Here is a 15,061-nt window from a genome sequence, read left to right as displayed (position 1 = left end):
CCTGGATCCTGTCTTCTGGGGCGATCTTCCGCTGTGGTGCCTCTTCAGCTCATATGCTGACCCAGGCTTCCGCAATGGCGATGCAGGCTTGAGAGGTCGCTGCTCTCGGGACTTGCCTATTTTTCTTTCTCCCTATTGGTAGGAATGGCGCTTCTGTGGACCTCTTATTGAACGAACTGTTGGTAGCAGAGGGAGTGTCTGTGCTGCAGCATGTGGACGTCTTTGTCTGCTGTGCCGGGCCGTTCACAAAATTATTTTTTCGATAGGTCCCCGCCTTTTAACAGGCAGAGAGTCCCATTAGGGATACCACTGTGAACTTGGACCCTGAACACAGATAGACAGGGACACCAAATGTCCCAAGACAAACACATTTATTCTGTCTTTCAGTTCCTACACCAAACACAGTGCATCAATCACCACCATACACAGTTCTTTTCGTCATCGTCTTCTCTTTCGTTCTGCCTCCTCCACTCCACTCCTGTAAGCGTTGTCCGCCTCCTCCCAACTCAAGCTCCTGAAAGGAGTGAGGCAGCCACTTTTATACTGCAGCTGGAAGTGCTCCAGGTGTCTCCTGATTGACATCTTGCAGCACCGCCGGGCATGGCGGAAGTGCTTCATGTCCAGACTCTGGAGCTGTCCATGCGCCCCCTGGCAGTGGACATGGATCCCTGCCAGGTTGAGCTTCCAAGCTCCAGTTCCATTACCCTGATGTAAACCAGGGGGGCTGCCCTCTCGTGTCTCGGGGAAGGACCCCTCCCCCGGTCTTCTCTTCAAAAGGGCATCCCGGCCGGACAAGAATCCCAGCCGTCCATCACAATATATACAGTATGTACATACAGTATACAAAGAGTATTAATAGGGTGAAAACCAATAAGGGTAAACACGTGTTGTCTACTCTTTATATTATTTGGTATATTATTATCTGTATAACATTTCTATGATCTGTTTCTCACAACTGAGAGGACGGGCAGGTGTTTGCTGACTGGCCGTCCAAACACACACGTTACCTGGGAGGTAACCATCCAATTAATCAGATTGCATTTCAGACCTATAATAAAGTACATCTACCTATCTGTTAAATGCACATTTGAGTTTGAAAGTAAAAGTAAAAATTGAAACAATGCCATGGCAAGGAGTTTAATAACTTATTTAATAATAAGTGTTAGCTTTATGCAATTTTTAAATTAACATATATGTGTTTATCATTCATGCTACAATTAACAAAACAGTTATGTCATTTTGTCAGATTTGTCTTATATTAAGTGGTATTTAGTGCTTCCTTTATCACAGTCATTAGGAAAAATGTGTAAGTATCCTGAGATTTAATGATGAATTCAGGAATTTCTCTCTTTTTACATCCTTTATGTTTTCGTTCAGGTTTACAGGTTATGTTTTGATTGGTCTTTAGGAAATTGCTATAATTTCTGTAATATCTCTATTGTAAACAAAGCAGCACATATTAATACAGCCATACACCATAACAACAGTAAAACAGTGTAATTTTGATAATCACAAAAGAAGAATGTTAGTAACCTATGTATTTGTGTTGCAATGCAAGAAATATTTCAGGATAGGATAGTTACATATGTTGTGCATTTTATATTAATTCTTAAGGCAGTTAAAATTGCAATCTGCTTATACATGATTAAAATGTTAGACATTAACTTTTTGCTTAATTAATTTTCCATTTTTAAGCCTATAGTCCAGAAAAAAAACTTTCCTACTTGTTAGAGCCTTACAAGTGTTAACATTTTGACAGTTTTATACTGCAGGGTCCCTTCAATTGTTTAAACTTTTAATAGCAATCTTTTTCTTCTTTGAAGGGTTTGTGTTGAAGCCCCTATGTTTGGTGGAGAACATCTCAAGGTTGACTGCCTTTTACATAGTTATGAAACATCCCATGTATACTCTTTGGTTCCCCAGAAGCAAATTATGCATGTTCAGAGTGTATCACACTGGGCTCCAGCTAATATTGGACCTTACAGTCAAGCTATAAAGGTAAGTTTTGTTTGTATTATAAGGTCAGTAAATTACTATACAAATATCTGGAAGAATTAAATAGTATCAAAATAAATATTCCTGTTCATATTCATCACAATGATCTTAGAATAATAGAAAAACTGCCTAAATTGTCTTAGATAAATAGACCCATATTTAGTTGTGTTATTGACATGACCTGAAATGATCTTTCTTTCACTTCTACAGTTGTGAGGAGTTTTAAAAAACTTTCTAAATACTTGTGTGAATTTCTCCTAACCATTCACTACATATTGTACTGTATGTATAATTAATCTTTTCTTCAGCTGAGTCAAAGTAATAGTGCCTAGAAAATTAGTTTTTACATTGTACACAAAAGTGAAGTACATTGTTATATTTTCACTGTTTATATTCTCAGGATCAAGAAAATGGTGTACACAATACAATACCGAAAATATAAAAAATACAGCACAGATAATCACCAGGAAAAGCTTGTGTGAACTTACAGATTTTGAGCAAACAGAACTACAGAAATAATGTCTAGGATACAACTGCCAAGGAGGTTACAGAGTAGGGTGTCAAGATTAATTGACAAATTAAGACTAGATGAATTTTAATAGCCTACAGAGGTGGTAGGACCATATAATCACTTTAAAACACCATGGGAACATGAAAATATATTCAGTAAATAATGAGACAGAAGTAATGAAATAAAAACTTAAAAACTAAAAGAGAACGGGTGTATTTTCATCCAAGTTTTGAACATTAGAATCCACTAAAGACATAAAGCTGGAAAGAGGATTTCTTAGATTAGGAGGCACAAAGATGAATCAATATTTGCTGACAGTTGTGTGCTGGAGTTTTAGAGTAATATTGAGGCCAGCATCAGAAGCTCTCAAATATTTTACAGGTTTATAAGGTGTAATCTGTGTTAAGTGACTGATGTGTTGGAACCAACCAATTTGTAAGTCAGTAACACAGAATTAAAAATGATTTTTAATACCAGACAAGAGGCCAGAGTCATCCAAGAGCTAATGCAATCTCAATTTTTGATTTATAGATTGCTGATACAAGCAGTAGAGAATTGCTGTAGTCCAAATGAAACATTGCAACAACATATCAAAGCACTGTAGCATTCAGTCCAGAGAGTTAGACCGTGAGCAGTGTTTCTTATAGGATAAAATTAAGTTTTGACTGCAACATAGATGAAAGATTCATATGTCGGGCATCAGTCAAGAATGACTCTAAGGGTGGTCACAAAAAATGACAGGATAATCCCATTGTATTTCATGTGAATGTTAGGCAAAATTTTGCTGCTGGGCTCAAACTCTTTGCTTTAGTAGTGTATTTTTTTCTCAGAATATGTACTCTAGTAGTCTTAAATTTAGCCTATACAGTGTATAGCTTTTCAGAATATTACATAGCATTTAAATATTACATTTTTGATGCAATTTTGACACATTCATTATATATACTGTATATATATGATTAAATGGTATAATAATGGTTTCTTTTTGGTAGGTATAGTCTTTTAATCAAGAACTACACACCTGTTTTTATTTATTTATTATTTTGTACTGTTTCATCTTTTGTAGATATTGAATTTCATCAGTTTGTATCTACTTAAGTTTTGGAGTATATCATCAAACTTTACTAGGTTTAAACCAGGCATTGTTTTATAGTTACTGATTGATTTTATATTTTAAAGAAAGGAATTAGTCTGCCTTTGAAGCTGTCTTGCATAAAGTAGGCACATGCTTTAACGTTATTAGCTATAATAAATATAGTTTTACCTTTTTCAAAATAAAAGCAAAATCAATTTAATTTATTAATACATTTTCCCTAGTGCTGCATTTAGTTAATGTAATTGATAAAGTCCTGTTTGTTTAACTGCACCTAATAAACAATAAATTGTACTGTAATGCAATATAGTTTTTCTATTTAAGCATTAGGCATTTTGTTTAGTATTTGCTTCTTATTAGAAGAAACGTTATAAATCCTTACACGTTGGGATTTACAATAAACAATAAATTGCTTGGTGCAAACTTCATTTAAAAATTACATGTATTGATTTTGTATAAAGGGAGGAGCTCTTTAACACACCTAATTGGCACTGACAGATTTCTATTGTCTAAAAAGCTTTAGTGTGTTTGCTATTGAATTTCCTTTGAGTATTTGGATATTGCCAAAATGGACTTTTCCTCTGGAGAAAACTAGATCTGACATTTTTAATTAATGTTTGAGACAAACCAGTCTGTTACTTCAGTGAAATTTAAATAATCGAAAAGAGAAGGCTAAACATATCGAACTGATAATGTGAGGTTTTGGTGACCTTTTAATATCTTGGTAGTGAGCCAGACTGGTGAATACCTTTGTTCTAACCCTCTAATAAATCATTTAATTAGTGGAGTAAAGTGTGATTTTCAAACTCTGTGGAGTGATACCTCCAGTAGAGTTTTTTTTTAGCAGATGAAAATAGAGTTCTTGGGATTTCTTGCCAATATTTGTGTCTCACCTGGGGTATTGTTAGGTAATGTGTGAAAGGCAAGTAAGTGAAAGAAACAGACTGCTACAGATTTGTTTATTTATTTCTTCTTTTTTAGTTTCTTGTTTTTCCAGCACAATAATGTACTCATATCAGGAAAGGCACTATAAATATTTAGGAATAGTCTTCTCTTCTTTATCCTACTAGATTACAAATAACACAAAAATGCATTATAGGTGAGGAAAAAAATCAGATTTCTAATAAGGGCTGGATTTTGTGCTTTTATTCACGGATTTTCTATGTATCTATATTAATTAGGAGTTTTAATTTCATTATAGTGTAATGTCACAAATTTATCAGATAATGGTTACTGACCTAAAAAGAGTCAGTTGTCAGCATTTGACAGTCACTCTTCGCAGTAATCTATTAAAAACCTGCTTTTATCTTGCCTCCTCTATGTCATATTTTATGGATTTTTTCATAAACACAGTCTATACTTCATAAATGTCTCAATTTTCTAGTCTATTAACATTACTTCAAACACAATTGATAAAAGAGTAGGGCATGCATGAAATAATACACCAATAATTTAAAGTGCTGGAGGCAAGAACAGTGGGTAGTATCTCCACGCAGCTTGTGAGCGGAAACAATGAAAGGATCTTATCAACTGCAGCAAAAGAACAAATGGTAATTTTCACTAATACAAAAAATGCATTAGTGATTATACGAATGGAAAATGAAATGTATAAAATATCCAGTAAGTTAAGGAAGATGTATGTAGTGTGATAAGTTTATTAAGAAGATAATTAATCTTGGAACAAATAAGACTCTTTAATCTGTTTTGAAAACATTGATTATTACCAAAGTAAGAAAATAGTTGCAAATTTCAAGTTCTTTTTCTGGCACTTTTATTTTGTTTTAGTTTATTTTATTTTAGAAAATATAACAGTTTATATATATATATATATATATATATATATATATATATATATATATATATGTATATATATATAAAACTACATAGTGTATGCATTTATATATATATATATATATATATATATATATATATACATGCAATACATATATAATACATACACTATGTAGCTTTTAAATTTCTTATTTTATTGAAATTATCATTTACATTGTCCATTCAGAATGTTCCTTACCTCCACCATATCAATCGTAGTTAAATATACTTTTAAGAATCTTACACATATTTATTAATACATAGTACATGAGTTTGATTATTAGAAGGTGGAAAACATTTTATAACACAGTTGGTACTAGAGACAGCTTCGCTGAAATGGTACTTTAATGTGAAAGGAAAATTAACATTTAAACAATTACTTTTATGATACAAATTTGGAAAAGTGCCTGACATCCAATTGCAGTGATCCCTGTTAGATATGGGAAGACAAAAAACACTTTAATTCTTGATATCAGGTTCGGGAGTTGAGGGAAGTACTAATATGTAGTCTGCCCAGTGCTTAAGTGAATCAGAACTTATCACCTGTCAGTGGCAATGATGATTAGGAAACTGGAGAAAACTGCTAGACTGGGGCCCCATTAATCATATATTACTTATTTGAGCAGGCAGACAAGAACAATCATGGGATGTTATGTTCACAGGGATGCATAATGGCTTCCTGAATTATATAGGTCAGTTTCAGAAAAAAACCCTGAATTGACCTCTGTAGGAGTCTTAAATTCAGTAGCATTCTGGTATTTACTTTTAGGTCCTGGCTTAATGATATAATTTTAGGCAGTTTATTGTATAAAAACATTGTATAATTTTCCTTATAAATATTTTTAAGATCCTTTTGTAGTCTAGTGCCTAACAACCTACTGAAGGTTTAAAATGACAAGATTGCAGGTTCCATCTATGACTCATTATGTTTCCAAAGCAAGTCATTTTTTCCACCTCTTAGGAAGGTGATAAGTAGTAGTAAACAAAATTTAAGTACAGCTCAAGAAGCTCATTACTATTGTTAGTTCGAAGGAAAACTAACAGTCTGACAAAACAGCTATCCAAGAGGATAACAGAGTGTTAGACATTCTAAGAAATCCCATGGAGCTTTGGTAGAGATTTTTCTTCAAGAGACACCCGAACATTGGTAGACTGGGAGCAGTTTGAATGATCATGGGAACCTTATTCCGCAGATTTTTCAGAAAGTACACATATCATTATTATTTTTGCTATGTCCAACTCACCATAATGATGGCAGGCATACCATAACAGTCAACATCTGTAACATTGTGGGTATAAATTTCCTGATAGTCCTTTGACATATGCTTCTAAAGCTGCATGAAAATATCACTCAGTACTATGCGATGGAATCAATATGAAATGTCCTTTTTTATAGGGTGTATATAAACAAGCAGAATTTAATTGCAAATCAAATGTGCAAAGGTATTTTTTGGAAGCAAAACACATTCATTCTAACAAATACTGGTATACAATTTTGCAGAAAATAAATAACATATATATTTGTTATACTTACAATACACAAGTGGAGCTATAACAAGGCTTTCTGTTTAGACTAAGTAGTACTGTAATGATCACACTCTTATTAGGGAAAGGCCAGCAATACACATTCCCACATTATGTTCTTTGGTACCTAGTTGAACGCTAGCATATTGGCATGTGCTTACTTCTCTTAGTTACTTTCAAGCATGGTGAGAGTAAGCATGCAAGTTCAGTAATTTTTAGGTGAGCTTGCATAAAATGCTAAGCATTTACTGTCATCATAATGTCCGTTTGTCTGAATGAAACATCACAGCTTCTGGTGAAATGATTTTGTTGAATTTTGATACATTATTCTTCAGGGACGTTTGACATGAATGTTAACGTTTCATTGAAGTGCGTCGATTGCAATACGCTGCAAAAATTTTGGAATTTCAAAAACTCCCATTTAAAAATCATTGTTAAATTTATCTTAAAACAAAGGAACGTCCTTTTTGACCATAATGACTTATTTCTATTTCAAATGTACCTTTATAAATGTGACTTCAACTTGTATTCCTTTTTGCTTTTCAATAGCATTTTACATTAGAAGGAATTTGTTTCTGTGTGTTATATTCTTAAAATATTTTTTTGTAGATACATGAAAATGCAAGCTTATGTGCCATTTTTGCTAGTAATGATGAACTCAATAAATCCAGTTGTGCCTATAACAATCTCAAATTGTAAACTATAAGCTATGTTATCTTTTCACAATAGAAACCCAAAAGTCTAATCTTGGCTGTTTTTAATTATTGTGGGCACATTGATATACAAAAAGTGTTTAAAGGCAAGATGTTGAAAGTTTAATTGTAGTTTCAAATATATTGTGTCTTATCTGTGTGTTTTTAGCATGATATGTCTCTTAGTTCTGTTTGGGGAGGGGGTTTGGGAAGGAAAAAGAAAGAACAAGTTATTATTTTTTTGCCCCCATTATGTAATTCTGTAATTTATTTGTTCTTTTTCTGGTTGCAAAGCCTTGCAATGCCAGATTCATAATTGGAGATAAAACTAAAATTTAAAGCATCTCTCTTTTTTCATCTAATATCAGAAAATATTCTCTAGAAGGTGGAAACAATATAATTTTGATTAATGAATATATTATTAAGCTGAAATATTAAACAATACCAATCATGAACTTAAGAAAAAAAAATCCTCTTAAGTTTCCTTCTGTCATCTCTTGCACATGTAGAGGTTGAGATAGTACTTTTACAGGAGAGACGTTTAATAAGTAAGAATTGGTTTTGGCTGAAAAGAGGCTGACTTGATCAATTTTTTCATTCTATGAACGAAAACCAGAGGCATTGGAATTTTAATTCACAAAACAGTTCCATATTTAGCCATTGATGTAGTGACCAACTCTGAAGGGCAATATATTATGGTGGCAGGGAATCTATACAAATCTAAATGAATTCCGGCTAATTAATTAAGGATAATATATTATTAAGGATTCATGCTTAAGCTACTCACATTAGTTCCCAGTTTGAGCACTCATAACATTAAAATGTCTGAAAAGTTTAAATGTGTATTAAATACAGATTTAAATGGGTTATAACAGCTACTATAATATCAAAAACTGTAGCAGTAAGTGCACATCTTATGAAGGATCTTAATCTGTCTGACCCATGGAAATTTCTATATTTATATTTGGGAAAATATTCTTTCTGTTTGTCACTGATTAGTTTTTTATCTATAATAAATTACTGCCTGCTGTTAAATCTTAAGTACATTAGTAGCCATTGTTATCCCTGACCCTACACCTCTTATTTGGCATTCAGATATTTATACCTTGTCACAAACTCGACTCAGAGTCATAGAAAAGTTTGGGGCAGCCACCCGTGTAATTGGTTTCCTGGCTGCAAAATTGTATACAGCACTGAAAGGCACAAAAACGAGTCCAAAACAGAACTGATGGAACAGGGAAAGGTGGAGGCTTTTAAAGGGGAAGACAGGAAGTGAGATCATAGGTTCGAGCCCAGACGTGACATCACACGGGCTGGAGCCGGCAAGGACTCCTTCTATAGGCTCAGTCCCGGAAGTGACATCAAGAGGTCCAGGTGGAATCTCCTGTGAATGGTCTGCAGGAAAGGGAGAAAAATAGTCAGTGCACTCTGCCACATCCTGGTATGACACGGAACTGCCCTTACTCAAGCCCTTTAGCTGCCTCCCATGCACACGTGTGTGACAACCTATAAAACCAATTTATATTAACAATTCATCCCTTTAATGCTGAATGACGATGGCAATTTAAAGTTTATATTCACACAAATTGATATTTTCTTAGAGAAAAATACCACTCTAGAGTTTTTTTTTTTGGAAACATTCTGGGAAACACTGATGGCAGTTTTTAGAAGACAAGTCATCTCCTACATTTCCCTAAAAATAAATAGAAGATGAGTGGTGAAGTGAGACCAGACGATGAAACTTCAAGCATAATTCTGTAACTGGGAGTCTGTTTTGTCTTTCTTATAAGTCAAAAATCAGAACATAAATTTGTAGTTGAAATGAATAGGGATAGAGATCTACAAACCAGAGAATCTAAACTGTATGACACACCACTGAAAAAGTCTTTGTTTATCTGTAATCTTGGATAATCCTGAAAACAAATTGTTTGACCTTTGTTCATTCATGTCCATAATGTAACTTGCTACACATCTGCCCTTGATTACCATAATATTCTTTAAACAACACAACTGCAGCAAATATGATTTTAACCCATTATTTGCCTTAAACAATTTCTTGTATTAGGACTTTGTCATTTTTCATATACGCCAACTTACTTTCCAGTGAGTTTTGGGGTCAGAGCGTTGGGTCAGCTATTTGTACAGCATCCCTGGAGCAATTGTAGGTTAAGGTCCTTACTCATGGGCCCAGTGGAGTAGCATTCCTTCTGCCAGGATTTGAAATGGCAACCTTTGAGTTACCAGCCCAGGTCTTTTTAGCCAGAGAGCTACCACTCTACTTTGCTCAGCCACTTAACGTCACTAGTGCCACATCCCCTAAACCCCAGATACACATGACCCAACACAACTGTGGTTCTAAAATGAAGGAAATATAATACAATTACAGTTAAGTCAATATACAGACTTTAAAGTTCTCTCTTTTCCAATGAGTATCACCCATGCAGACTTCTTATTTTGTCTTGTCCATGTGTTGAAGCAGGCTTCTTTTATGCTGGACCTGGGAGCACTTCCAGTTGCATGACGTGGCCATTTGGAAGTACTTCTGGGTCATGAGAAAGCCAGGGAGGTAAAAGTAGGATTGAGAACAAGTAGACCCCCACCCCTGAGAGAGAGAAATCATGGCCAATGGGGTAAAACTTTAGGCTTTTAAACATACCTAAATTGATGAGTTTGATAAGCCAATAGAGATGAATGGAGAAGAAAAAGAAATGCGGAATTAATTGCTTCCTCGGTGCTTTAAGAGCTTACTCTAAAATATTACTGATTAGATCCTGCCATGTTTTAAAGAAAATCTGTACAGATCCTCTGATTTTTTTCCAATTTCAAATAATATAAAACATCGGTTTCCCACTGACTTAAAAGAGGAGAGTTAGGATTCTTCCAGTTTAGCAAAATAAATCTGCGTGCCAAAAGTGTAGTGAATGCAATCACAGTTTGTTTGTCCTTCTCCACTTTAAACTCATCTGGAAGAATACCAAACACAGCTGTTAATGGGTTAGGAGGGATTGTGACACCAAGGCTGTCTGAAAGGTAATTAAAAATTTGGGTCCAGAATGATGTTAATTTGGTGCAGGCCCAGAACATGTGACCCAGTGAGGCTGGGACTTGATTGCAGCGTTTGCAGGTTGGATCTTGCCCTGGAAACATTTTGGAGAGTTTTAGGTGAGACAGACGTGCTGGATATATAATTTTGATTTGAATAATTGTATGCTTTGCGCATATGGAGCGCGAGTGAATTCTCTGCATTGCTATTTTCCACTCCTTTTCTGATATATTGATTAAGAGATCTTTTTCCCAGTGTTCTCTTGGATCTTTGAAAGGGAAGGACTGTAAAATGATTTTATATATTGCAGAGATGGCGTCTAAGTCCTTGAAACTGAGCAATATTTTTTCCAGCATGGACGAGGGTGCAAGATGAGGAAAATCAGGCAGGTTCTGTTTAACAAAGTTCCTAATTTGAAGATAGTGAAAGAAATGTGTAGTTGGAATGTTAAATTTGGAATGTAATTGTTCATAGGATGCAAAGATGTTGTCTATACTGTATAAAGATCTCTAAGCAAGTTAATCCCAAATTTTTTCCAGATATTAAAAACTACATATGTTTCAACGCATACCTTTATTATTTTAAAAGTTGTTTAATTTATTCTGTAAATGTTCTTTTGAATTTAAGTTCATTTGTATTCTCTGTCTTGTTATTAAAGAGTTATGATTTACAGTATGAATGTTTGGTGTGAGCTGAAGCAACGTAGATAAATAAGAAAGTTTCTACATAGTTATTCCATAAGAAAATTAGTGACCGAAAAAGGATCAAATCCAGTGGAAGAAACCAGGGTCCTTTTCCAGATTACCTTTGGTAACAGAGTTTTAGAAGGGAAGGGATGTTACACACACAAACACACATTATATGTATATATATATATATATATATATATATATATATATATATGTATATATATGTATATGTATATATATGTATATATATATATATATATATATATATATGTATATATATGTATATATATATATATATATATATATATATATATATATATATATATATATGTATATATATATATATATATATATATATATGTATATGTATATATATATATATATATATATATATGTATGTATATGTATATATATGTATATATATATATATATATATATATATATATATATATATATATATTTCTATATATATATATATATATATATGTATATATATATATATATATATATGTATATATATATATATGTATATATATATATGTATATGTATATGTATATATATATGTATATATATGTATATATATATATGTATATGTGTATATATATATATATGTATATTTATATATATATATATGTATATTATTATTTTTATTTTATTATTATGTATTTTGTATAATAAAAATAATATGTATAATGTATATATATATGTATTATGTAAGTTATTTTATATTTATTAAATATGTAACATATATATATGTATATGTGTATATTAATATATAAATAGGTTATTATTATATTAATATTTTTATTATATATATATATATATGTATATATATATGTATATATATGTATATATATATATGTGTGTATGTATATATATGTATATATGTATATGTATATGTGTATGTATGTATATGTATATGTATAAATATATGTATGTATATATATATATATATGATATGTAACTAGAAATATAGCTTCACAATAGAGAAGTGAGTGTGTTAAAGAAGCAATGAAAAGAAAAGGAAACATTTTGAAAATAATGTAAATATGATTGTCAATGTAATTGTTTTGTCACTGTTGTGAGTGATGAGTGTTGTTGTCATATATATATATATATATATATATATATATATTTACACACACACACATAAACATATATATATATACATATCTATACATATACACATATATATATACATACATATATATCTACATATATACACATACATATACATACACACACACATATATAAACATATATACATATACATACATATCTACATATATATACACGCACAGCTATTTCAGATCAGTGCAATACGCTGCTTGTTAAAACGGATAACTCCCGCCTTACGTGCAAGTCTGCATGGATATTATGAACTATCAGATTTGTTCAAGTTCTATTTAAATTTTAAATAGAAGGAATTTTTATTTAGTCGACAGAAATATCTTTGGTAGGAATGGTAAAAACAGACAGGAATATTATTCCTGAATAAATCAACTCAAACCTTAAATAACTTATAATATTTTGCTCTCCATAAAATATATCCTGTCTAAATTATACAAGTTAGAAATAAAGTAAACATTAAAAGAACAAACATTCAAATTTCTTTACTCTTATGTAATTTTATATAAAAATAAACTTAGATTTTAAATATCCCAAAAGATTTTGCTCTCCATAAAAATATATCCTGTCAAAATTATACAAATTCAAATATGAACATGCTGCATAACAAAACCTAGAAATATAAATAAAATGTGTTCCTTTCAGCAATAACAAATCAAATCATTCAGTTGTCTTTGCTCATATGTCATTTTAGAGCTGGACGCCTGGCATCTTTTTTTGGCCACAGGTTCGTTTCTGTTTGCTGTGAGGTTCTGTGTTGTGGAGATTCTCAGGATGGATTGCAGGTGCTCATCAGTGAGGCGACTCCTGTGTGCTGTTTTGTTAGTCTTTATCACTGAGAAGAGCTTCACACAGATATGTGCTACCAAACATGCACAAGGTTCGAGCCGCATGTAGACGGACTTTTTGTTCTTCAAAGTCACCAAAGCGCGCAAACTCAGTGCGCTCAGTTTATCAGAAAGCGATTTGGGAACACCGTAGTGACGACTTGGTTCAAGATTACTTGGCAACAGGGAAAGTAGGGCAAGTTGCACTGGTGCATTTGTGTCTCCCATAAAAGTAGCTTCACTTGAAATCACTTCACAGCTGAAGCGCTGCATTATGGGATCTGTAGTTTATTGTGGTACCAGCGCTTCATATACCCGGGCTTTAATAACAATAATACAGTATATAAAATGATCTCGGGCCGGATATAATTACACGCTGGGTCGGATGTGGCCCGTGGCCCTTGAGTTTGACAAATATGGACTAAATAGAACTTGAAAAGATATATTTTTTGAAATGTGATCGCAATTCAGATAGAGTTGACGCCAAGCACTAAAGCCTGCATCCTCCCTCGCTCTACTTTTTACCGTGCTCATCTAATGAATACACTGAGTATGGCTTTACCAAAACAATCATTGATGCGCAATAAAGTATCCATTATTCAATATGTAGATCGGGAATATATATATATATACATATATATATATACCAGCGTATCGCGGAGAAGTAGTGTGTTAAAAAGCTAGAAAAGAAAAGGAAACATTTTAAAAATAACGTAACATGACTGTCAATATACAGTATTTGTTTTGTGAGTTTTACTGAGTGTTGCTGTCATCAAGGATTTGATTATCATTATTTCTTTCAATCAGGCTCGATTTGTAGGATGTGTTGTGTTCAAGTTACATTCCGGTTTGTCAATCGCTGTAAAGATGACAGGTTTCTTTCATCGATTCGCTTCTTACTGCATCAATAAACAGCTCGTCTTTTTCTTTATCTGAGACCTGACACACTGCATGCACGGGTTTTTTTTTTTACACTGTCTTCCTTTAGCGGGACATTGACTTTTTCCACCGGTGCTTTGTTTCCACAGTAGCTGCATTTATGAATATGCTTATCAGACGCCCATATTTTTGCTGCCTTTTCAATTGTGTAATTCGGTTTTGTTCAGCTTCTTTAGAACTGTTGCCTTTTATCTGTGCACGCGCCAGTTCACGTGAGCAGCCGTGTACATGCATCAAGGTTCCCAGCTGTGCTGGTGCCATCTCGCTATGTCGTCGTGGCTGTATTTAATGTTACCTTAGTCCTGGCACTTAAAACTTTCTCTCGCAGTTTCATTGAGTTTGTGTCAAACACCACCCTGACCATCTCATCTTCCTCTCCATAAACACAGTCCTTCACCCGTGAATATTTACCCGTGGCAGTTTGCTATTGGATTGCCGCTGACGGACGGCCTTATATGGGCAGGCACTAAATTACAAACGCCAGCGGCAGCCTGTCTATGAACTTAATTTAAAGTGTAGGTTTACATCGCGGCTTTGTTTCCAAGTAGCAGAACTCATGAATATGGTTGTATATGTCACTCGCCGCTTCTTATTGTTTCGCTGCCTTCTCAATTATATAATGCATGTTTTCTTCAGCGCTTTTTGAGGTCTTCCTGGTTTTCTATGTACTGCGATTACGGGAGGCGTGATGATGTCACACGAAACTCTGCCCCACGGCGTTGAAGCTCATCTCCATTACAGTAAATGGAGAAAACTGCTTCCAGTTATGACCATTACGCTGTAGAATTT

At 33.4% G+C, this 15,061-nt stretch overlaps 1 protein-coding gene across 1 annotated transcript in view; it reads left to right on the top strand.

The window, feature by feature from the left end:
- The window catches only part of dph6 (diphthamine biosynthesis 6), a 400,161-nt gene that overhangs the window by 237,999 nt on the left and 147,101 nt on the right, over positions 1–15,061 (top strand). The window contains exon 12 of the mRNA XM_039741254.1: positions 1,824–1,998. Within this exon, the coding sequence (XP_039597188.1) occupies positions 1,824–1,998 (175 nt within the window). The remainder of the gene's footprint in view (positions 1–1,823; positions 1,999–15,061) is intronic.

The sequence above is a fragment of the Polypterus senegalus genome, chromosome 18 (assembly GCF_016835505.1).
Source record: "Polypterus senegalus isolate Bchr_013 chromosome 18, ASM1683550v1, whole genome shotgun sequence".
NCBI lineage: Eukaryota > Metazoa > Chordata > Cladistia > Polypteriformes > Polypteridae > Polypterus > Polypterus senegalus.
The sequence above is the reverse complement of the archived record's forward strand: the minus strand, read 5'-3'. Positions and strand labels throughout refer to the sequence as shown.